The 23,048-nt window shown below is 46.7% G+C and overlaps 1 protein-coding gene across 1 annotated transcript in view; it reads left to right on the top strand.

Annotated features, from left to right (window-relative positions):
* LOC115459020 (protein scribble homolog) overlaps positions 1 to 23,048 on the top strand; it is a gene marked incomplete at its 5' end in the record, with an annotated part of 124,562 nt that overhangs the window by 78,617 nt on the left and 22,897 nt on the right. Inside the window, 2 exons of the mRNA XM_030188880.1 lie at positions 4,067 to 4,156; positions 4,305 to 4,361. Of these exons, the coding sequence (XP_030044740.1) occupies positions 4,067 to 4,156; positions 4,305 to 4,361 (147 nt within the window). The remainder of the gene's footprint in view (positions 1 to 4,066; positions 4,157 to 4,304; positions 4,362 to 23,048) is intronic.

The raw sequence follows: 23,048 nt of genomic DNA on the forward strand, positions 1-23,048 counted from the left end.
CTACTGTTGGCCAGGTCATTGAGATTAATCAGGTTTGAGAACCCACTATATAAATACAAACTGCAGACTTCACAGCATAAAGCCACAACACAATAGCTGAAGCATCTGTTCTACTTACTCAGACATGGCAAGATCTGGACAACTGCAACAATCATGATGCCAGCTGCGAAAGCCTAAGAGAACATATAATCCAGCTTTACAGGAGAACATCTATAAGCTCACCAGAGAATTCTGCATTCTGTGAGGAAAGAGAGGTCTAAAAGTAACTCAGTTAGCCTTCCTACATTGCTGATGATAAGGTGATAGAACTAGTGGACATTAATTGAGGTTGAAAGGGGGCAGACTCAGGAATAATGTCAGGAAGTATTTTTTCACTGAGAGGATGGTAGATACCTGGAGGACCCTCCCTTGGGAGGTAGTGGAGATGAAAACAGTAATGGAATTCAAAAATGCATGGGATAAACACAAAGGAATCCTGTTTAGAAGGAATGGATCCAAAGAAGCTTAGCGGGGATTAGTTGGGAACACTGGTAATTGGGAAGCAAAGCCAGTGCTGGGCAGACTTCTACGAATTGTGCCCTGATCGTGGCTGGACAGATTGAGCTTCGGAAGTTGCAGAACAAGGCCAGTTCTGGGCAGACCTCTACAGTCTGTGTCCTGATCGTGGCTTAATAGATATGGATGGGTTGGAATAGAGCTTTTCGGGGTCTTCAATGAGAGCTTCTGAAGTTTTAGAACAAGGACCATGCTGGGCAGTCTTCTATGGTCTATTCCCTGAAAATGGCAAGGAGAAATCAAGATTGGATATATATATATATATATATATATATATATATATATATATATATATATATATATATATTAAAGCGTCACATCATACCTTATATAATCATCTAGAATTCTGAAAAAAACTTAAAAACTCACCTGTTCAAGAAGGCGTACCCCACAGTATCTTACATAAACACCGAATAATGAAATACGACATTTTAATCAGGAAACGAAGTTTTCAACCCCGACGCACGATCACACCCTAACATTTTGTCTGAATCACCCCACTTAATTTACCGACACTTCTTTACTGTACTTGTCACTGTATTAGTATCCCTATACGTATTAGTTCACACCGGAGTCTGTAGCCACCTCTCCGGAACTATGTAAGCCACTTTGAGCCTACTAATAAGTGGGAAAAGGTGGGATACAAATGTAACAAATATATAAATAAAATAAATCTTGTTGGGCAGAGTTCATGAACCTTACCTTCATCTACTGTGTTACTATGATTATTTAGCTTGGACCTTGGTGGTGAGGCATGATAGGGATAGACTGTTGGTAGTTAATCTTCTGAAGTCTTTGCAGTAAACTGGAATAACCACAGTCTGGATGGGCAATTTGTTCTTTTCCTATTGTCAGCTGTTATCTTACAGTACCCCCTTTCAAGCTGAGATCAGCACATTGTTCTTGCCTCAGTTTGCCTGTCTTCTTCTTTCCCAGTATAATAGTGGAAAAGGATCTGGGTCTCTGGCCAAATCTCAGGGGAAGGGATACGTATCTTTATCTGAAAATAGGAAGGGGGGAAAAGGGTCCAACTGTAGATTGTAAGCTCTGTCGAGCAGGGTCTGTCTCTTCATGTTCAAGTGTACAGCGCTGCGTTCATCTAGTAGCGCTATAGAAATGATAAGTAGTAGTAGTGGGCAACAAGAGAGGGAAATGACCCAATTCCAAGGGAAAAAAAAAATCAAATTTCAGAGAAAAATCTCAGAAATAGCATTATGTTTTGTTTTATTTTTTTAATTATGTATTATTGATGTGAGCCACTTAATTTTAAGTGGGTATACATTTTTAAATAAAGAGGAAGGTGAGGGTGTGTTCTAAGCAATATCCCTTCATTGTCCTCTTTCAATGTGTGTGTGTGTGTGTGCACACTATGAAAGAAGGGCAGTGAGTGTATAGAATAGAATGGGATACCTGAAAATACTGGCCATATGAGGTGCTTGTGATCGCTCACTCTTCTGATAATTTTGCAGGATCTGATAGTCACAGTGAATTCTTCCCACTCCAAACCTTCACATGGTTCTCAACCCAGTCCTCAAGATGCACTCAGGAAGTCTGGTTTTCAGGATATGCACAGTGAATATGCAGGAGAAATATTGGCATGCACTACCTGCACCGTATGCAAATCTATCTCATGCATATTCATGTATATTTTGTAAGCCACATTGAGCCTGCAAATGGGTGGGAAAATGTGGGATACAAGTGCAGCAAATAAATAAAATACTGTGAAAATTTGACTAGAAGGGTATGTCATGGGGTCTGAGTTGAGAACACAATATCACTAGAGGATGTCAGGAAGTATTTTTTCACGGAGAGAGTGGTGGATGCTTGGCATGCTCTCCCACGGGAGGTGGTGGAGAGGAAAATGGTAACGGAATTCAAACATGCGTGGGATAAACATAAAGGAATCCTGTTCCGAGGGAATGGATCCTCAGAAGCTTAGCTGAGATTAGGTGGCAGAGCCGGTGGTGGGAGGCGGGGCTGGTGGTTGGGAGGCGAGGATATTGCTGGGCAGACTTATACGGTCTGTGCCCTGAAAATGACAGATACAAATCAAGTAGCACATATGAGTTTGTCTTGTTGGGCAGACTGGATGGACTGTGCAGGTCTTTTTCTGCCGTCATCTACTATGTTACAGTTGCAAGGGGACAGAAATTTCACCCATACTCACTTGTACCTGCTAAGATCCATTCCATCCCCACCCATCCCCACAATTAATCTCCTCCATCCCCACCCGGGTACCTCAGGAGTCAATGCTATTATTTACTTGCAGCCTTCTGTTTCCTCCCAGTCCCAACAGCTGCTGCCTGTGTTTTTTCTGCATGATATTCACTGTTCCACCAGTGAGTGTTTCCAAGCCTCAGTCTTGTCTTCCTGCTTACTCTCTGGGCATCCCAAGATTCATTCTGGTGCTCCAGTTGTTTCTGTGCATTGTCATTCTGGAGTCACCAGAGATTTTTGACTACATTCCTGTGGAATCCCACGGCAACTTCTTCCATCCCCGCGGAATCCTGTGGGTTCCGCAGATTCCCGCAATCCCCATTCCCATGCAGCTGTCTTGTGATCCTGTGAAGTAATTTTTCAGTCAAGGAAATCTGCGGACGTTTTATTTTGAAATTTCAATTTATGCAGAATGTCCACAGATTCCCCTGACTGAAAAATTATTTCATAGGATCACAACTGTGTAGACTGGGTTGAGAACTCGTGGAGTAAGGGGTTAAGTGTTAAAATAGCTCTGTAAAAACTGGTTATCTTGAACATCCTAAAAAACTGCCTTTTTGCATCTGATTTTGAAAATTGTTGATCCTAGTTCTTTTGAATAGTGGTCCAGTTTCACATATCTTCACTAAGTGAATAGAGAAGCTGTCTTGTTCTAAGTGATGACTTTTGTGGAATCTAGACACATACTAATTTAGCATCAAACTGGGTTCCAGACAAGTTGAGCAAAGAAATGGCTCTGGCCTGGTTTATTGATGATCTTTTCATGGAACTGGATGGAAGTAAGGGTGTTCTAATCTCTCTGGACTATAGCAGAGCATTTGATGGAGTTAATTATTTTGCTGTGATGGTTGTTGTTTTCTGGAATAGGCCCTTCTTTCCATACAAACAGACTATGGGTCATGATGGGTTAACTATTTACTGTGGTGTTTAAAATGTGGTGTTCCTGCTGGAGTCTGCCATCTCTCCACATCTCAGTTTATGTATGAGTCCCCTGAGGAGAATTATACAAGGTTATACAGTTCATACGTGTTGATGGTTTTCAGCTGTATATTTCTTCCTGAAGATCATGACTAACAGTTACTGTTTGATTTTTGTTTTGTGTGTTTTATGATTACATCATTTATTAAAATAAAACATAATTTTAATTTTAGTTCTGTGCCTCAGACTAAAGGATGAAAAAACAAACAAAATTGGGTGCATGATGTTTCCTTTTCAGCTGGTGTTCAGGAGCTGCTTGTGTTGAGGAGTGGTGCTTGGGTGACTAGTATTCTGATGGACTGTCTTGCCGTTGCAGGTTGCCCGATGGGTTCACTCAGTTGCGCAGCCTGGCTCATCTGGCCCTGAACGACGTGTCCTTGCAAACCTTACCCAGCGACATTGGGAAGTGAGTGCTCTCAGTGAAGGGTGCCTGCTACTAAAGCTTAATGGGGTATCAGCCCAAGTGGCAGGCAGGTGGGGCGGGTGGTGAGTGGGTGCTAGTCCTCTATATGTGTGTACTAGTCTCTGATTTCTGCATCCTCTTTATTTTCCAGCTTGGCCAACCTGGTAGCGTTGGAGCTACGTGAAAACCTGCTCAAATCCCTCCCCAGGTGAGTGCTGGCATCCCCTGTGTCTCATAAAGAGGAGGGGGAGCGGGGTAGTTTGCAGCAACCTCCCTGTCCCTGTGTCCTCATGCTTTAGGTGGTTGTAACACCACTTACTCCATGTCTTCATGTAATGAAAAGCAGTATCCCATCACCTGTCATCCCCCTGTCATGATGAGTTGCAGCATACCACCTGCCATACCCATCTGTGTGGGGGAGGGGAGGGTTGCTGAACTTGTCCCCAAGTTCCCTCATGTGTCTGGGATAGCAGCACCCCTTCCCATAAGAACATAATGCAAATCGTACTGAGTCAGACCAGAGTTCATTGATTTTCAGCATCCTGACAAGTCAAGAAGTAAATCTTTCTCATTGCTCATTTTAAGGGATAAATGATGGCTTTTCGAGGTCTGCCTGGTGGATAATTTTTTTCTGGATTTTTTTTTCTCCAGGAACTTGTCCAAATCTCTTTAGAAACCCCCATAGTGTTAGTTGCCTTGATTATGATCTGTGGTAACAGATTCTATAGCTGAATTATGCACAGGGCCGGTCTTAGCAAGTGCGGGGCTCTGTGCAGACCAATTTGGTGGGGCCCCATCCTAGCCCCGCCCCCACCCTAGCTCCACCCCATTGATAAGATTATTCCATTTTTAGACATTTTTTTTTATTTATGAAATTTCACATAAAGACAAATGAAGCTAAACTTGTACAAAAAAACTGATTGAAATAATAAGCACAATGCTATCATCATGAAACCTCCCCTCCCCAGAAATTATTCAGTTCAAGTCCACTACAATTAGTAGTTCCAATTCTCATAACAAAGGAGAAAATAAGGAAAAATATTAAGAAAATATCCAGCACAGTGCACAGTGTACAAGGTATGCCAGGAATGCTTTATCTGCCTATGGCTGGAGAGAGGTTGAGTGACTCAAAGCGGTCCCGGTCCGGGTCGTAGCGGAGGCACGAGGCAGAGTTGAGGCACGCTGAGCGGGGCCCCCTTAGGCGCGGGGCCCTATGCGACTGCCTTGGTCGCCTCTGCCTAAGACCGGCCCTGATTATGCACTGCATGAAAAAATAATTTCTACAATTTGTTTTTAATTTGCAGGTCCCTAATTTCATGGACTGTCTTCTTGATCTGTGTTATTTAAAAGGTTAAACAACTGTTCCCTGTTTAAATGTTCATCCCACTCATGATTATATACACTTTCTTCGTATTGCCTCTGTCTTTTCTGATATTTTTATAACCTGTTTACCTTTCTTCATAAGGGAGGTGTTTAATCCTGTATTATTTTTGTCTCCATTCTCCTTTTTGAATTCTAACACAGTTCTTGCGTCTGCCATCTCTTTCAGAAAGCATTCTAGGCAGCCACCATTTTTTCTGAAGAAATATTTCTTGATGCTGCTTTTGATTTTACCTCCTTGTTGCCTTAGTTCTAGAGCTTCCCCATATTTAGGGGATTACTGTTTGTTCAGTAATATTTTTCAAGTATTTAAAAGTCTGTATCATATCTCCTCTCCTCTAGGGTATATATATTTAGGACATTCAGGCTTTTATCTCGTATCTTCAGTTAGAGACTTGTTAACATTTTGGTCACTTTCCTCTGTACCAGCTCAACTCTCTTTATGTCTTTATTGAGAGACGTTCCCCAAAACTGAACACAGTACTCCAAGTGAGACCTTAACAGTGTCCTGTACAGGGGCATTATGACCACCACCTTTCTTCTTATGTCCCTTTCTATAAAGTGTCCCAAATCTGCCAATGGGGTCTCAATGTAATCTAAATATTTATAAGACAGAATTTTTCCAACAGTTTTACCCCAATGATAAGCACAAATGGGATGATCCTCAAAATGATTATGAATCTGTAAAACTTACCAATATGAATGGATTATTTCAGTCACTTTTGAGCTCATCATAGAAAAAGACAATACTTCTACCAGTTTATCCTCCTCATTTTATTGTAGATAATTCAGTATTCCATATCATCAAGCTGATCAATCCATAGACTGGTGGGTTGTGTCCATCTACCAGCAGGTGGAGATAGAGAGCAAACTTTTGCCTCCCTATATGTGGTCATGTGCTGCCGGAAACTCCTCAGTATGTTCTCTATCTCAGCAGGTGGTGGTCACACACAGCAGCAGCTCTGGCTAGGCCTCCAAGCCTAATCCTTAGGTTTTGTTGAGGCCTGGGGTTGAGGGCTCTTTGAGCAAGTGCAAACCTGGTGGTGCCAGGTCCCTCCTTTTCTCCCCCCTCCCGCTGGCTCCGTTTAAAAAAAAAAAAAAAAAAAAAAAATTTTAAACGTCTTTAAAGGCGTTTAATTCGACGTTTCTTTAAACGTTCATTGCAGCTACTCACTGGGACACCAGTTCGTTACAGCTCGGAGCGGCAAGCAGGTAATTTTACCTTTTTATAGCGGGCAGGGGGTTCCCCGATTCTTCTCCTCGTGGCATATGGCGTCGGAGGGCGAGGGCGCAAAGGGTCGCTCCCCGGATCGCTGGAGCGCTTCTAGAGGGGATGCGGGGGTTTTACAACCTGATTCGCCCTTGATGGGTGACAGTTTAGTGACCGATGAATGTCCCGGTCGTTCCTCTGGCGTGGCGGTTTTTTCCCGCCATAAACGCCCATCCCCCGCTCCTCGCCTCCGCCATCTTGGCCGGCCACGCGGCTCGGACGGCTTCTTCGTGGGCCACCCTTGAGGTTGGAGACATTAATGCCATAAACGTCCTTAATTTGGGCGACGGCACAAGCGGCTAAAGTTAAGCGCCGTTCTTCCCGCGCGGCTCCTTCGCGGAGTTTCGCGCCGGACGCCATTTTGGATGCGCAGCATGTCTCTCCCCCGCTATTGCGAGCGCCGGTTGAGAGTGCGTCTAGGGCTGTTGCCCAGGCTGCGGAAGTGCACAGTCTGGGGGGTTTCTCCCCCGAGTTTGTTTTGCTGCTGCATCAGGCTTTCCTCATGCAAAACGCTGCCCCTGCTCCCTCTTCTGATAAAGAGGTTGAGGTTCCCAGAGGTAAACGCCCTCGGGTTGATTTCCAGGCCTTGGAGGACTTTGTCTCCTCCGATGTAGATGAGGGCAGCGTGTCTGAGGTCTCCCAACGGTCCTTTGCGGATTCCTTGGAGGAGATAGATCCCCGCTCGGATGGAGCGGATGACCCCTCTGCAGCGCGGCTTTTTAGCCCAGAGGATTTGCCCAACCTGTTTGTACAGGCCATGGACACTTTGAAGATTTCCTCTCCGGAGGACGTCTCTCCCTCAGCCCCTGTTGGCTCTGCCATTATGCTGGGGACGAAGCGCCCGCCTAGATCCTTCCACGTGCATGATGCCATGCACACCTTAATTGCGGCTCAATGGGATGTCCCGGAAACGAGCCTTAAAGTGGCTAGGGCTATGTCCCGCCTCTATCCTTTGGCTGTGAGTGAACGTGAGCCCTATCTGTGGCCTACCGTGGATTCTTTAATCACTGCGGTGACTAAGAAAACGGCGTTGCCGGTGGAAGGTGGCACGGCCCTAAAGGACGCCCAAGACAGAAGATTGGAGGCGGCCTTAAGGTCGTCCTTTGAGGCAGCTGCTTTAAGTTTGCAGGCCTCAGTTTGCGGCTCCTATGTGGCCAGGGCGTGCCTGACTATGGTGCAGCGGGCTTCCCCCTCGGATCTTTCCTTGAGGGCTGATTGGCCGGCCCTGGAATCGGGCTTAGCCTATTTGGCAGACTTGCTGTATGATGTCTTGAGAGCCTCAGCTAAAGGCATGGCTCAGACAGTCTCTGCGCGGCGGTGGCTTTGGCTGAAACATTGGTCTGCTGACCACGCCTCTAAATCCCGCCTGGCTAGATTGCCTTTTTAAAGGCAAGCTGCTCTTTGGGGTCGAGCTGGACAAAATCGTGACCGATCTCGGCACGTCTAAGGGCAAGAAATTACCAGAGGTCAGGGCTCGGGCTAGTACTCGTCCCGGTACCTCCAGAGGACGGTTGCTGGAAGCCCGTCGGTACCGCCCGGGCAAGTCGGGTTCCTCTGCCCCCTCTTCCTTCAAGAGGAATTTCTCCCCCAAGCAGCATTCCTTTCGCAGAGACCGCCGTCCCGGAGGTGCTCCCTCCGGTCCTCCCCCAGGGTCTCGTACCCAATGACGGGGCCTTGGTCCACGCCCCAGTGCAGATTGGAGGACGGCTGTCCTCGTTTCTGGGCGAGTGGACCACTATAACTTCAGACGCGTGGGTGCTGGAAGTCATCAGAGACGGCTACAAGCTAGAGTTCTGCCAACCCTTAAGAGACGGGTTTGTACTCTCTCCCTGCAAGTCTCCGGTCAAGCTGTGGCAGTGCAGCAGACCTTGGACAACCTGATCCGCCTGGGTGCGGTCGTTCCGGTGCCAAAAAATCAGATTGGCAAGGGACGTTACTCCATTTACTTTGTGGTTCCAAAGAAAGGAGGTTCTGTCCGGCCTATCCTCGACCTCAAAGGGGTCAATCGGGCCTGGAAAGTGAGGCACTTTCGCATGGAGACTCTCCGCTCTGTTATAGCGGCAGTGAAGGCAGGAGAGTTCTTGGCTTCCGTGGACATCAAGGAAGCGTACCTGCATATTCCCATCTGGCCTCCTCTCCAACGCTTTCTGCGTTTTACAGTCCTGAGACGACACTTCCAGTTCAGAGCCCTCCCTTTCGGGTTGGCTACTGCTCCGCGGACCTTTTCCAAAGTAATGGGGGTCATAGCGGCCTTCCTGCTAAAGGAAGGAGTACAAGTCCATCCTTATCTGGACGACTGGTTGATCCGAGCCCCCTCTTATGCAGAGTGCGGCAAAGCTATGGACCGGGTAGTTGCTCTTGTGAGCTCCCTGGGATGGATCATCAACTGGAAGAAGCGCCAGCTGCGCCCGACTCAGTCCCTGGAGTATCTGGGAGTTCGATTCGACACCCAAGTGGGCAGAGTGTTCCTGCCAGACAATCGGATTGTCAAGCTTCAGGCTCAGGTGGACTAGTTCCTAGTAGCCTCTCCTATTCGGGCTTGGGACTACGTGCAGCTGTTGGGCTCTATGACGGCCACGATGGAAGTGGTGCCCTGGGCCAGGGCTCATATGAGACCACTACAGCTATCTCTGCTGCTGCGCTGGACTCCGATGTCGGAGGATTATGCTGTGCGCCTTCCCGTGGACCCAGCAGTGCGCAAGGCGCTGAGCTGGTGGACGCAGACAGACAAGTTGTCTGCAGGATTGCCTCTGGTGACCCCGGAGTGGATTGTCGTCACGACAGACGCCTCTTTGATGGGCTGGGGAGCCCACTGCTTGGGAAGGACAGCGCAGGGGCTCTAGTCTCCTGCAGAGGCAAGTGGTCTATCAACCTCCTGGAACTCAGAGCCATTCGGTTGGTGTTATTGGAGTTCATCCCGGTACTGGTGTTGTAGCCTGTACGGGTCCTGTCGGACAATGCCACGGCTGTGGCCTATATCAACCGCCAGGGAGGTACCAAGAGCGCCCCTCTAGCCAAGGAGGCTATGAGTCTTTGCCAGTGGGCGGAAGCGAACCTGGAGCAGCTTTCAGCGGCCCACATTGCCGGAGTCATGAATGTCAAGGCGGACTTTCTCAGTCGCCATACCTTGGAGCCCGGAGAGTGGCAACTATCTGCTCAGGCGTTCTTGGACATCACGAAGCGCTGGGGCCAGCCGAGCCTAGATCTGATGGCGTCATCGGCCAATTGCCAAGTGCCGCGCTTTTTCAGCAGAGGACGGGACCCTCGATCCCTGGGAGTAGATGCTCTTCTCCAACAGTGGCCGACACAAGAGCTCCTCTATGTGTTCCCGCCCTGGCCCATGTTGGGCAGGGTGCTAGACCGGGTGGCAAAGCATCCCGGCAGGGTAATCCTGGTGGGTCCGGATTGGCCCAGACGTCCCTGGTATGCGGACTTGATCAGGCTCTCACTCGACGATCCTCTGCGGCTGTCAGTGGAGCAGGGCCTGTTACATCAGGGTCCCGTGGTGATGGAGGATCCCTCTCCCTTTGGTCTTACGGCCTGGCTATTGAGCGGCAGCGTCTGAGGAAGAAGGGCTTCTCAGACAAGGTCATCGCCACTATGCTGAGAGCGAGGAAGCGCTCTACTTCTACTGCTTACGCCAGGGTTTGGCGTATCTTTGCAGCATGGTGTGAAGCAGGCTCACTTTCTCCCTTCACTGCTCCAATTTCTTCAGTGTTGGCGTTCCTGCAAGAAGGTCTGGAGAAAGGCCTGTCGCTCAGTTCCCTTAAAGTCCAGGTAGCGGCTCTGGCTTGCTTCAGGGGCCGCCTGAAGGGTGCTTCCCTGGCTTCGCAGCCAGATGTGGTGCGCTTTCTCAAGGGAGTTAATCACCTGCGCCCTCCTCTGCACTCAGTGGTGCCTGCGTGGAATCTCAACCTGGTGCTAAGAGCATTGCAGAAGCCGCCTTTTGAACCCTTGTCGAGGGCATCTCTGAAAGACCTGACGTTGAAAGCAGTCTTTTTGGTGGCTATCACTTCAGCCAGAAGAGTTTCCGAGCTCCAGGCGCTCTCATGTCGAGAGCCTTTTCTGCAGTTCACTGAAGCAGGAGTGATTATTCGCACAGTGCCTTCCTTCCTGCCCAAGATTGTTTCTCGCTTCCATGTGAATCAGCAGCTCTGTCTCCCTTCCTTTCGTAGGGAGGACTACCCAGAGGAGTACTCTGCTCTTAAATATCTGGATGTGAGACGAGTCATCTTCAGATACTTGGAAGTGACCAATGATTTCCGGAAATCGGATCATCTGTTTGTCCTGTTTGCAGGTCCTCGTAAGGGTCTGCAGGCTGCTAAGCCTACAGTGGCAAGATGGGTCAAGGAAGCCATTGCAGCGGCTTATGTGGCCGCGGGGAAGGTGCCGCCTATCCAGCTGAAGGCTCACTCCACGAGAGCTCAGGCGGCCTCGATGGCAGAGGCCGGATCCGTCTCCTTGGAAGAGATATGCAAGGCGGCAACTTGGGCTTCGGCTCATACATTCTCCAAGCATTACCGTTTGACTGTGGCTGCACGGGCGGAGGCCCGGTTTGGAGCTTCAGTGTTGAGGTCAGGGATTTCAATGTCCCGCCCTGGGTGAGTACTGCTTCGGTACATCCCACCAGTCTATGGATTGATCAGCTTGATGATATGGAAGGTAAAATTATGTATAATCATACCTGATAATTTTCTTTCCATTAATCATAGCTGATCAATCCATAGCCCCTCCCAGATATCTGTTCTGTTTTTATTCTGGTTGCATTTCAGGTTCAAGTTTAGTCTTCAGTTATTTCAGAAAGACTTCGTGTTCAAGTTCTTTCACTTGGATTCTTCAAGAGTTGAGACGAGTTTGTGTTACAGTGAGCTGCTGCATTCCTCTCCCCTCCGTTTTACGGGGCTGGATTGAGACATAAATTCTGCCGGCACTCCCTCCCGCTTCGTGCGGCTGTAGGGCAGCTTTGTACCCCTCCCGCTTCGGCGGTGTTAGGGTCAGTCAGCTCCTCCCGCGGTTGCGGTTGCAGGATAAGCCAGATCCCCCCGCATCGGCGGGTGTGGTGTCCCTCCCCCGCTCCGCGGGGATGAGCTGGACGGATTCCCCTCCCCCACTTGTGTGGGGATGAGCTGGGTTAATTCCCCTCCCCCGTTTCGGCGGTGGTGAGCTGGGCAGAGTGTCCCTTCGTGGGTGTAATTCTCTAAGTGCTGAGTCCTGCGGATGGAGCTTTGATATCGACATACTGAGGAGTTTCCGGCAGCACATGACCACATATAGGGAGGCAAAAGTTTGCTCTCTATCTCCACCTGCTGGTAGATGGACACAACCCACCAGTCTATGGATTGATCAGCTATGATTAATGGAAAGAAAATTATCAGGTATGATTATACATAATTTTACCATAATTCCCTCTGAGCAAATCTTGCCATTCAAATAGGCTTTCCGTAAAATCTTCATAGGATACCTTCGTTCTATAACTCTCAAACAGTCATTTTGCTTGTTCCTTAAAATCCTGAATAGACGAACAAATCCATCTCAAACAAAGAAACCGACTAATAGGTAAGCTTGTACGAAGGTGGTAAGGATGGAAACTGGTAAAATGTAAAAAGGTATTATGTGATGTGGGCTTCTGATATAAGATGGTATAAAGCATGCTTCCTTCTCTGTACATCCATACGTCCAAAAACTCAATACTGCATGTCAAAATGCATAGTAAACGTTAAATTATTCTGTAAAGAATTCAAATTCAACCAATCAAAAACTCAATTGCAACTTTTCTTGAGTTCCAATCCAAAAGAAAAATATATCATCCAGAAATAGTTTCCACAACAACATTTTTTAAAATCAGAGTAGGCAAACTGTTCTTCAAAACTAGCCAAGTATAGTTTGGCCACAGAGGGGCCTAATGAAGCTCCCATAGCTACTCCCTGTATCTATTTATAAAAATGTCCTTGAAACCTAAAAAAGTTTTTCTTAATTAACTGAGCTAAAGATTACAAAAACTCAGTAGAGATTCATTGAGAAGGACTTCTCTCTCATAATGTTTTCTTCATAATATTGAGAGCATCATTCTGAGGAATCACAGTATATAGAGAGAGGCCCTCCGTAATGAAAAATGTAGCTTCAATAGATGTTATCATTGAAATAGCTAAAGCTGCATCAACCAGTATCTTAATATTTTTTTGCAATTGAGCAGTGGGATCTTCTGACAAAATACGATATGAGGATATGTAAAAATTGTTTATGCCCATTCCATGCAGTACTTATCTTTGGACCATAGAGTAACAGCTCCTCCTTTATCTGCACGAAGAATCAATATTTCATCCTAATTATGCAGTTCCATTAATGCTTGATGCAATTGAAAAGACAAATTCTTTTTTTACAAAAGTATAGCTCAAATTAGCTTCATGTTGTTCTAGCTCCTTCAACACAAATTTCTGAAATGTCAAAATTGGATCTAAATTCTCCAATGGCATCCAGTGCGATTTAGGCTTTAATATAAAGATATCCACTGATGATGATTTTTGAGGAAAAAAAAGTGTGTCAGATGGGAGGAAGTGATGTCACTGATGGAGATGGCTGTCTAGTTGTCGAGCTCCTTCGGACTCCACTATTATTAGCTATCAATAGCGGATTGATTGCCAGATATAGCGCACTTATCTGAGTGGAGAGTTTGGCAGGTCAACATGGCTACATGGCAGGGCGAAAAGGAAAGCCTGACTTGAAAGCGTTCGCTTATCAGCCGGTGTCCGTGCTGGAGTAGACACCCAACAAAATGGCGATGCAACTCGACCAGCCGGAATTGGTGGCGATGGAGATTTCACTGCTGACACACGACGATGCTCGCCTGGCAGGATTCAGTGAGTTGTGGGGCTGGATAGGGGATTTGAAAGTAACCATGCTGTCCCTTAAACAAGAACTGCATCAAGTCATAAATAATCTCCGTAAAGTAGAAGATATGGGCCAGAAATTGAATGACTTTGAAGAAAGGGTTGTAGATCATGATGGTGAGTTAGAGGCTCTGCATAATAAATCTTCTGACCTGGAGAAAAAAACAGGAAGAACTTTTTTACTAAAACTAGAGAACACAGTGTGTCTCAACAAAGGTCTGGTCCAGTTCAAGGCTAGGTGACGGTTCAGCAGTGGTCTGATCTGGGCCAAGTTCAGCAATAGTCAGGTTCAGTCCGGGTCAAGGCTAGGCGGCTGTTCAGTAGTGGTCTGGTCCAGGTCAAGGCTAGGGAGTGGCTCAGTGGTTATCTGGTCTGGGCCAAGGTGAGAGACAGGGTAAGCTGAAGGGAAATGCAGAGATGCTGTCACACAGGCAGGGACTCCAAAACCGAAGCTCCGAATGGGAGAGACTGGAAGAAGAAGGTGGGGGTGTCTGATGTCAGAGACCGCCCTGAGACATCAATCTGTGACTTCTGTTCCCACGCTGTCCATTCCCCATCCTCTGTGCGTTGCTCCGCTACTCCAGGAAGGCTTCTACGCCGGACCAGATGAGCGAGGCTACAGCCGAAAACACACCAGTGGACCGGGTAAGTGTGGGCGCCACACGGCGCGAAGTGCCGGGCCAGTGAGTGGTCATGACACAGATTTCCAAATGCGAAATCAAATGCCTATTATTAAGGATTCTAATATAATGCTTTATTTTAACCATAAGCAAAATAGTTACCTGGAAAAGATTGTGTCCGACCATGCACCTCTAAAAGGCTGAGCATGCTACCATCGGCCTTTAACACGTTCCAGTAATGAGACCCCTTGAGCTTCCCAGCAAGCAAAAACCTTGTTGGTCAGGCCAAGGGGAAACATTGTATTACCTCTAATGGGTAACTAATCTGAAATCAGAAGGTTCTCCTCCCCCCAGCACTTTACCAACTCACACCAGACATCACGTAACAGTCTTTCCAATACATTGGTACGCAAGTACATAAATGTTGCCATACTGGGACAGACCAAAGGTCCACCAAGCCCATTATCCTGTTTTCAACAGTGGCCAATCCAGGTTACAAGTACATGGCAAGATCCCAAAACAGTGCAGTACGTTTTATGCTGCTTATCCCAGAAATAAGCAGTGAATTTTCCCAAGTCCATTTTAATAATAGCTTCTGGACTTTTCTTTTAGTGAGCCATCCAAACCTTTTTTTTAAACCCCACTAAGCTAACTGCTTCTACCACATTCTCTGGTAACAAATTCCAGAGTTTAATTACACATTGAGTGAAGAAATATTTTCTCTGATTCGTTTTAAATTTACTACTTTGTAACTTCATTGCATGCCCCCTAGTCCTAGTATTTTTGGAAAGAGTAAAGAAGCGATTCATGTCTACCCAGTCCACTCCACTCAGTATTTTATATACCTGTATCATATCTCCTCAGCTGTCTCCAAGCTGAAGAGCCCAAGCCGTTTCAGCCTTTCCTCATAGGGAATTCGTCCCACCTTCTTTATCATTTTCGTCGCTCTTCTCTGTACCTTTTCTAATTTCTTTTTTGAGATGCGGTGACCAGAATTGCACACAGTATTCAAGGTGCCATTGCACCATGGATCGATACAAAGGCAGCATAACGTCCTCATTTTTGTTTTCCATTCCTTTCCTAATAATATCTAACATTCTATTTGCTTTCTTTGCCACTGCAGTATATTGAACAGAGGATTTCAAAGTATCATCAACGATGACTCCTAGACCCTTTTCCTGGTCGGTGACTCCTAACATGGAACCTATAGTTCAGGTTCCTCCTTCCCACGTGCATCACTTTGCACTTTCCAACATTAAACATCATCTGCCATTTGGATACCCAATTTCCCAGTCTCATAAGGTCATCTTGCAATTTTTCACAATCCTCTTGCAATTTAACAACTTTGAATAACTTTGTGTCATCGGCAAATTTAATTACCTCACTTGTTATTCCCATATCTAGGTCATGTATAAATATGTTGAAAAGCAGCTGTCCCATCACAGACCCCTGGCGGAACCCCACTATCTACCCTTCTCCATTGAGAATAGTGACTATTTAACCCTACTCTCTGTTTTGTATCCTTTAACCAGTTTTTAATCCAGAATAGAGCACTACCTCATATCCTATGACTTTCCAAATTCCTCTGGAGTCTTTCATGAGGTACTTTGTCAAATACCTTTTGCAAATCCAGATACACAGTATCGACCAGCTCACCTTTATCCGCATGTTTGTTCACCCCTTCTAAGAAATGTAGTAGGTTGGTGAGGCAAGATTTCCTTTCACTAAATCCGTGTTGGCTTTGTCTCATTAATCCATGCTTTTGAATATGCTCTGTAATTTTGTTCTTTATAATGGTGTGTACCATTTTGCCCGGCACCAATGTCAGACTCATTGGTCTGTAATTTCCAGGATCCTTCTGGAACCCTTTTAAAAAATTGGCTTTACATTGGCCACCATCCAATCTTCCGGTACCATGCTTGATTGTAAAGATAAATGACATATTATTAACAATAGTTCTGCAAGTTCATTTTTCAATTCTATCAGTACTCTGGGATGTATACCATCCAGTCCTGGTGATTTGCTACTCTTCAACTTGTCAAATTGCCCCATTACATCTTCCAGTTTTACAGAGATTTGATTCAGTTTCTCTGACTCGTCAGCATTGAATACCATTTCTGGCACCGGTATCTCTCCCACATCTTCCTCGGTGAAGACTGAAGCAAAGAATTCATTTAATCTCTCCACTATGGCCATATGTTCCCTAAGTGCCCCTGTTACCCCTTCATCATCTAGTGGACCAACCAATTTTTTTGCCGGCTTCTTGTTTTTAATATACATATCTAATATAATAAAACGCACCCTCAACGTTCTGAGGACAACGTTCTGTGAAGCCATCTGACGTCACTCCCAGGCTGAAGGGTTCGTGGATTCGTGGTGTGAAGCCTTCAAGCCAGCCAGCCGTCTCTGCCCCGCCCTCGCATCAAACCAAACAAATCCGGAAGCGAAGCGTCAGGGAAGGAGGCAGTGCTCCCGACGTCTAGCCTTCCCTTCGCTGTGTTCCGCCTTCAAAAGAAGGCGGAACACAGCGAAGGGAAAGCTAGACGTCGGGAGCGCCGCCTCCTTCCCTGACGCTTCGCTGCCGGAACCGCCACGGAGGTAAATTTAAAAAGAAGAAAAAAAAAACAAAGGGATGCATGGATGCGAAGGGGGGGGAGCATGGATGCGAAGGGGGGGGGGGGGAGAAGAGGGCGGGCCAGGCTGGGACATGGGAGAGAGAGGAGCATGGATGCGAGGGGGGGTCATGGAAGGGAGAGAGGGGACTTGCTGGAAAAGGATGAATGGAGGGGGCAGGGGACAGAGGAGCATGGATGGGCATGGATTGGGAGGGCAGGACTCAGGGAGAGAGGGAAATTGCTGGATAGGGATGAATAGAGGGGACAGATGGGCATGGATGGATATGGATTGCAGGGCAGGCCTCAGGGAGAGAGGGCAATTGCTGGATAGGGATGAATGGAGGGGCCAGGTGACAGAGGAGCATGGATGGACATGGATTGGAAGAGCAGTGGGAGGGCAGGACTCAGGGAGAGAGGGGAATTGCTGGATAGGGATGAATAGAGGGGACAGGTGACAGAGGAGCATGGATGGGCATGGATTGGAAGGGCAGGACTCAGGGAGAGGGGAATTGCTGGATAGGGATGAATGGAGGGGACAGATGGGCATGGATGGATATGGATTGCAGGGCAGGCCTCAGGCAGAGAGGGGAATTGCTGGATAGGGATGAATGGAGGGGCCAGGTGACAGAGGAGCATGGATGGCCATGGATTGGAAGGGCAGGACTCAGGGAGAGGGGAATTGCTGGATAGGGATGAATGGAGGGGACAGATGGGCATGGATGGATATGGATTGCAGGGCAGGCCTCAGGCAGAGAGGGGAAATGCTGGATAGGGATGAATGGAGGGGGCAGGTGACAGAGTAACATGGATGGCCATGGATTGGGAGGGCAGGGCTCACACTTTCATTCTGACTCTCAAACAGTCACTCTCACATACACTCTCCCAAACATACACACTCCGAGGAAAACCTTGCTAGCGCCCGTTTCATTTGTGTCAGAAACGGGCCTTTTTTACTAGTAAAAGATATTACTATGTGTTTTTGCCTCCAACGCAATCTTCTTTTCAAAGTCTCTCTTTTCCTTCCTTATCAGCACTTTGCATTTATTTGATTTGCCATTATTTATATAGTTTCCTATTATTTTCAGTTGTATCCTTCTTCCAAGTGCGGTGGTAAAAATCCAAGTGGCACCTCTATCAGAAAGCTCAACTGTCGGCGGTTCCAAAAATTCCTGCTCCAAAGATAAAACGTATAATCCTGCATTTCCAGACACCAGTCCCAGAGATGACGTAAAAAACATACTTAGTTATATTTCCTCAAATCAATCAAAACATGGCCATGTCGAGCATTCATAAGTCCTGTGAGCTTTGAAACACCTCATTAAAGATTGTTTTCCTTATTTAGTTGGGCAAAATTCTAGTTCAACGATCTTATTGGCAACATCCGTAATGTGTAAAACCATCTCCGGAACACAGTCTTCCACAAAAAAAAAAAAAAAGACATGGAGGGGCATAATCAAATGGGGCACCCAAGTTTTCCTGAGGACGTCCTCGTAGGACGTTCCGACGAAGGGGCGGGGAAACCTGTATTATCGAAACAAGATGGGCGTCCATCTTTCATTTCGATAATATGGTCGGGGACGCCCAAATCTCAACATTTAGGTCGACCTTAGAGATGGTCGTCCTCAGTTTTCGGCAATAATGGAAACTGAGGACGCCCATCTCAGAAACGACCAAATCCAAGCCATTTGGTCGTGGGAGGAGCCAGCATTCGTAATGCACTGGTCCCCCTGACATGCCAGGACACCAACCGGGCACCCTAGGGGGCACTGCAGTGGACTTCAGAAATTGCTCCCAGGTGCATAGCTCCCTTACCTTGTCTGCTGAGCCCCCCAAAACCCACTCCCCACAACTGTACAACACTACCATAGCCCTAAGGGGTGAAGGGGGCATCTACATGTGGGTACAGTTGGTTTCTGGTGGGTTTTGAAGGGCTCACATTTATCACCACAAGTGTAACAGGTAGGGGGGGGGGGGGGATGGACCTGGGTCCGCCTTCCTGAAGTGCACTGCACCCACTAAAACTTCTCCAGGGACCTGCATACTGCTGTCAGGGAGCTGGGTATGACATTTGAGGCTGGCAAAAAATATTTTTAAAGTTTTTTTTTTTTTTAGGGTGGAAGGGGGTTAGTGACCACTGGGGGAGTAAGGGGAGGTCATCCCTGATTCCCTCCGGTGGTCATCTGGCCATTTCGGGCACCATTTTGAGGCTTGGTCGCAAGAAAAAATGGACCAAGTAAAGTAGGCCAAGTGCTCGTCAGGGACGCCCTTCTTTTTTCCATTATCGGCCGAGGACGCCCATGTGTTAAGCATGCCCGAGTCCTGCCTTTGCTATGCTTCCGACACGCGCCCCCCCCCCCCCCCCCCCAGGAACTTTGATTGTCACCGCGACGGAAAGCAGGTGTTTTTTTGGGGGAGCTTAGTAGCTAGGGATTTCTATATGTAAGAATGTGGCCTGCTTGTCTTTGTAGAAAGTTCTCACCTGTAGCAGGTGTTCTCTGAGGACAGCAGGCCATTCATTCTCACATCCCTTCCTCCCTTTGGAGTTGTCTCCTCTTTTTCGAGCTAGAGCAGTGATGGCGAACCTTTCAGAGACCGAGTGCCCAAACAGCAACCCAAAATCGAATTATTTATCGCAAAGTGCCGGTACTCATTATGGGCGGGGTCACCACATATGACTCCACCCCTATGATAGCCACACCCCTTATACCAGCCATGGCGCATACAAACAGACATCATTGAAAATATACTAGTATAGGAGAAAAAAATAACATGATTTTCTTCCATTATAAATCATTTCTGTAAGCTGTTACAGCTCCAGTATACCCAGTGCAAAATAAGACAGCAGATGTAAATTCTCAAATTCGACATATTCCAAACACTAAAATGAAAATAAAATGATTTTTCCTACCTTTGTTGTCTGGTGATTTTGTTTTTCTATCCATATTGGTTCTAGTCGCTGATTCTGCTGCTCTCTATCTGTTCTCTTAACTCCGTTTCCAGGGCTTCCTTTCCATTTATTTCTTTGCTTTCCTCCATTCTTCTTCATTTCTTGCCCTCCATCCATGTCCAGCAACCATCCTCTCCCCTCCAGCCACAAATGTCCAGCAACCCTCCGCTCCCCTCCAGCCACAAATGTCCAGTCACCCTCCTCTCCCTCCTGTCCTCCCTCCCAGCACCCGGCAGCACCCAGCACCAGGCCTCCCTCCCACCCAGCACCCAACATCAGGCCTCCCTCCCTCCCAGCACCCAGCATCAGGCCTCCCTCCCATCCAGCACCCACCATCAGGTCTCAGGACCAGAGCTTGAGAGACGGGGAAGGCCGAAGGCGTGCCGAGTGAAGAACACGCGCTTCGCTGCTGATGCACGCCGCCTTAACCCCGACTCCGAGGACTGTATGCTTTTTAAATTTTAGGAGGAGGGGGGGTTCCTGGTGCTGGGAGGGAGGACGGACGGGCGGGCGGCCTGATGCTTGTTGGGTTGGAGGGAGGGCGGGAGGGAAGCCGAAGGGAGGGAGAGTGGACGGACCAGCGATGGCGACAGCGCACGTGCCAAGGGAGAGGGCTCTGCGTGCTCTCTCTGGCTTGCGTACCATAGGTTCGCCATCACTGAGCTAGAGTATTGAACTGATGATCCTGTGTTCTAGCGGCTGGTGAGTGGGCGGGTGTGCGTGAAGGCACTCGTATGCGGTGGGGACACTTCACATGCTCTTAAAGACAAAGCTTGTTAATGCTCCACACTGTATGACGCGGGTGACGTCACCCATATGTGATAACGAATGGCATGCTGTCTTCGAAGAACACCTGCTACAGGTGAGTATCTTTACTTTAATGTAAACCACTTAAATATTTTATTTGTGGTATGTCAAAGTTGGAATGTGAAATGTTATCTGCAAAAAGGCAAATTATGATCTCAGTTTTGTTTTCCATTCCTTTCCAAATGATTCCTAACATTCTATTTGCATTTTTGTCAGCTACAGCACAATAAACTGAAAATTTCAATGTATTATCCACAAAGACTCCAGGACCTTTTTCTTGGGTGATAATGCCTAACACAGATTCCAGCCTTTTGTACCTGTAATTAGGATTCTTTTTCTATTACTTTGCACTTGTCCAGTTAAATTTCATCTATACAAGATACTTGTGCAATAGAGAATGACAAGGGGACATAATTTGTCCCCATCCTGCCCCCTCCCCATTCATGTGGGCTCTGTCCCTGCCCCCCTGGGCTGTTTCCCCACCCTGTCCCTGTGGGCTCTGTCCCTGCCCCGTCCTCGTGGGCTCTGTCATTTCCCTCCCTGCCGTCTCTGTCCTCATCTACAGAAGCCTCGAACACTTAGAATTTTATATTTAAATCTTTTTAGTAAAGTATAAAAGGAGCAGTATTCTGTGCAACTGTTGTTTATAAATCACAAATAGAAAACAATAATAACGAGCAGCTATAATAAACCCCACTACCACTCTCTATCCTTTCAACCCCAACAACAGCTGACTTCTGCTACCCCAAGGAACCCTAATCCACCCTGTTAAAATATCCAGGAGAACAAAATACAATCCATTCTGTATGCCTTAGCGGGGGAAAAATATGCCCTACAAAGCACTGTTATGATTTTTTAATCTGTGGTTGAATAATAAGTCATCAATTTCAGGATTCATTCTAGCTCTCCTGTCTTCCTTCCTGCAATAGAAAATGTCTTCTCAGAAGATGTGCTGGTAGCAGGAATACAAAAGATCCCCCATGCAAATTTTGCCAGTTGTGACCAGCACTTTTGCTTGATTTTCCAAAAAATCAAAACATCATTGTCTATATCACTCAAACTTAAATAACTGTCCAATTCATTAACAGCCTTCAAAGTAGAGAATGACATGAAGACAAAGTTTGTCCCTGTAGGCTCTGTACCGCCCCATCCCCGCGGGCTCTATACTCATCCAAGACCCCATCTCCATCCCTGCCCCCATCATGTCTCTGCCTCATACTCTGTTGTGCAGTTCTTCACTGTTAATGGCTTTGAATAATTTTGTGAATCACCTGCAGATGTGATCACCTCACTCATCACTCATTTGTATTTGGTAGAATACATAATATGATCGGTTTTGATATTGGCATTGAAGGATGTGAAACTAGGAAATCAAGTACGCTAGCGTTTAACTATAGAAAAGGTGATTACGACAAAATGAGAAAAATGGTGAAAAAAAGACTGAAAGGAGCAGCTCGCAGAGTAAAAAACTTGCGTCAGGCGTGGATGCTGTTTAAAAACACCATCCTGGAGGTTCAGGACAAATATATTCCACGTATTAGAAAAAAGGGAAAAAAGACTAAACGTCAGCCGGCGTGGCTAAACAGTAAGATAAAGGAAGTCATTAGAGCCAAAAAACAATCCTTCAGAAAGTGGAGAAGAGAACCAACTGAAAGTAACAGGATAGATCATAAGGAATGCCAAGCCAAATGCAAAGCGGAGATAAGGAGGGCAAAAAAGGACTTTGAGAAGAAATTAGCGTTGGAAGCAAAAATACATAGTAAAAATTTTTTTAGATACATTAAAAGCAGGAAACCGGCCAAAGAGTCGGTTGGGCCGCTGGACAAAAATGGTGTTAAAGGGGCGATCAGGGAGGACAAAGCCATAGCGGAGAAATTAAATGAATTCTTTGCTTCGGTCTTCACCGAGGAGGATTTGGGGGGGGACACCGGTGCCGGAAAGAATATTTGAAGCGGGGGAGTCGGAGAAACTAAACGAATTCTCTGTAACCTTGGAGGATGTAATGGGTCAGTTCAGCAAGCTGAAGAGTAGTAAATCACCGGGACCTGATGGTATTCATCCCAGAGTATTAATAGAACTAAAAAATGAACTTGCGGAGCTACTGTTAGAAATATGCAATCTGTCCCTAAAATCGAGTGTAGTACCGGAAGACTGGAGGGTAGCCAATGTTACTCCGATTTTTAAGAAGGGTTCCAGAGGAGATCCGGGAAATTATAGACCGGTGAGTCTGACGTCGGTGCCGGGCAAGATGGTGGAGGCTATTATTAAGAATAAAATTGCAGAGCATATACAAAAACATGGACTGATGAGACAAAGTCAGCACGGATTTAGTGAAGGGAAGTCTTGCCTCACCAATCGAATGCATTTTT

Source organism: Microcaecilia unicolor, unplaced genomic scaffold (assembly GCF_901765095.1).
Source record: "Microcaecilia unicolor unplaced genomic scaffold, aMicUni1.1, whole genome shotgun sequence".
NCBI classification, from domain to species: domain Eukaryota; kingdom Metazoa; phylum Chordata; class Amphibia; order Gymnophiona; family Siphonopidae; genus Microcaecilia; species Microcaecilia unicolor.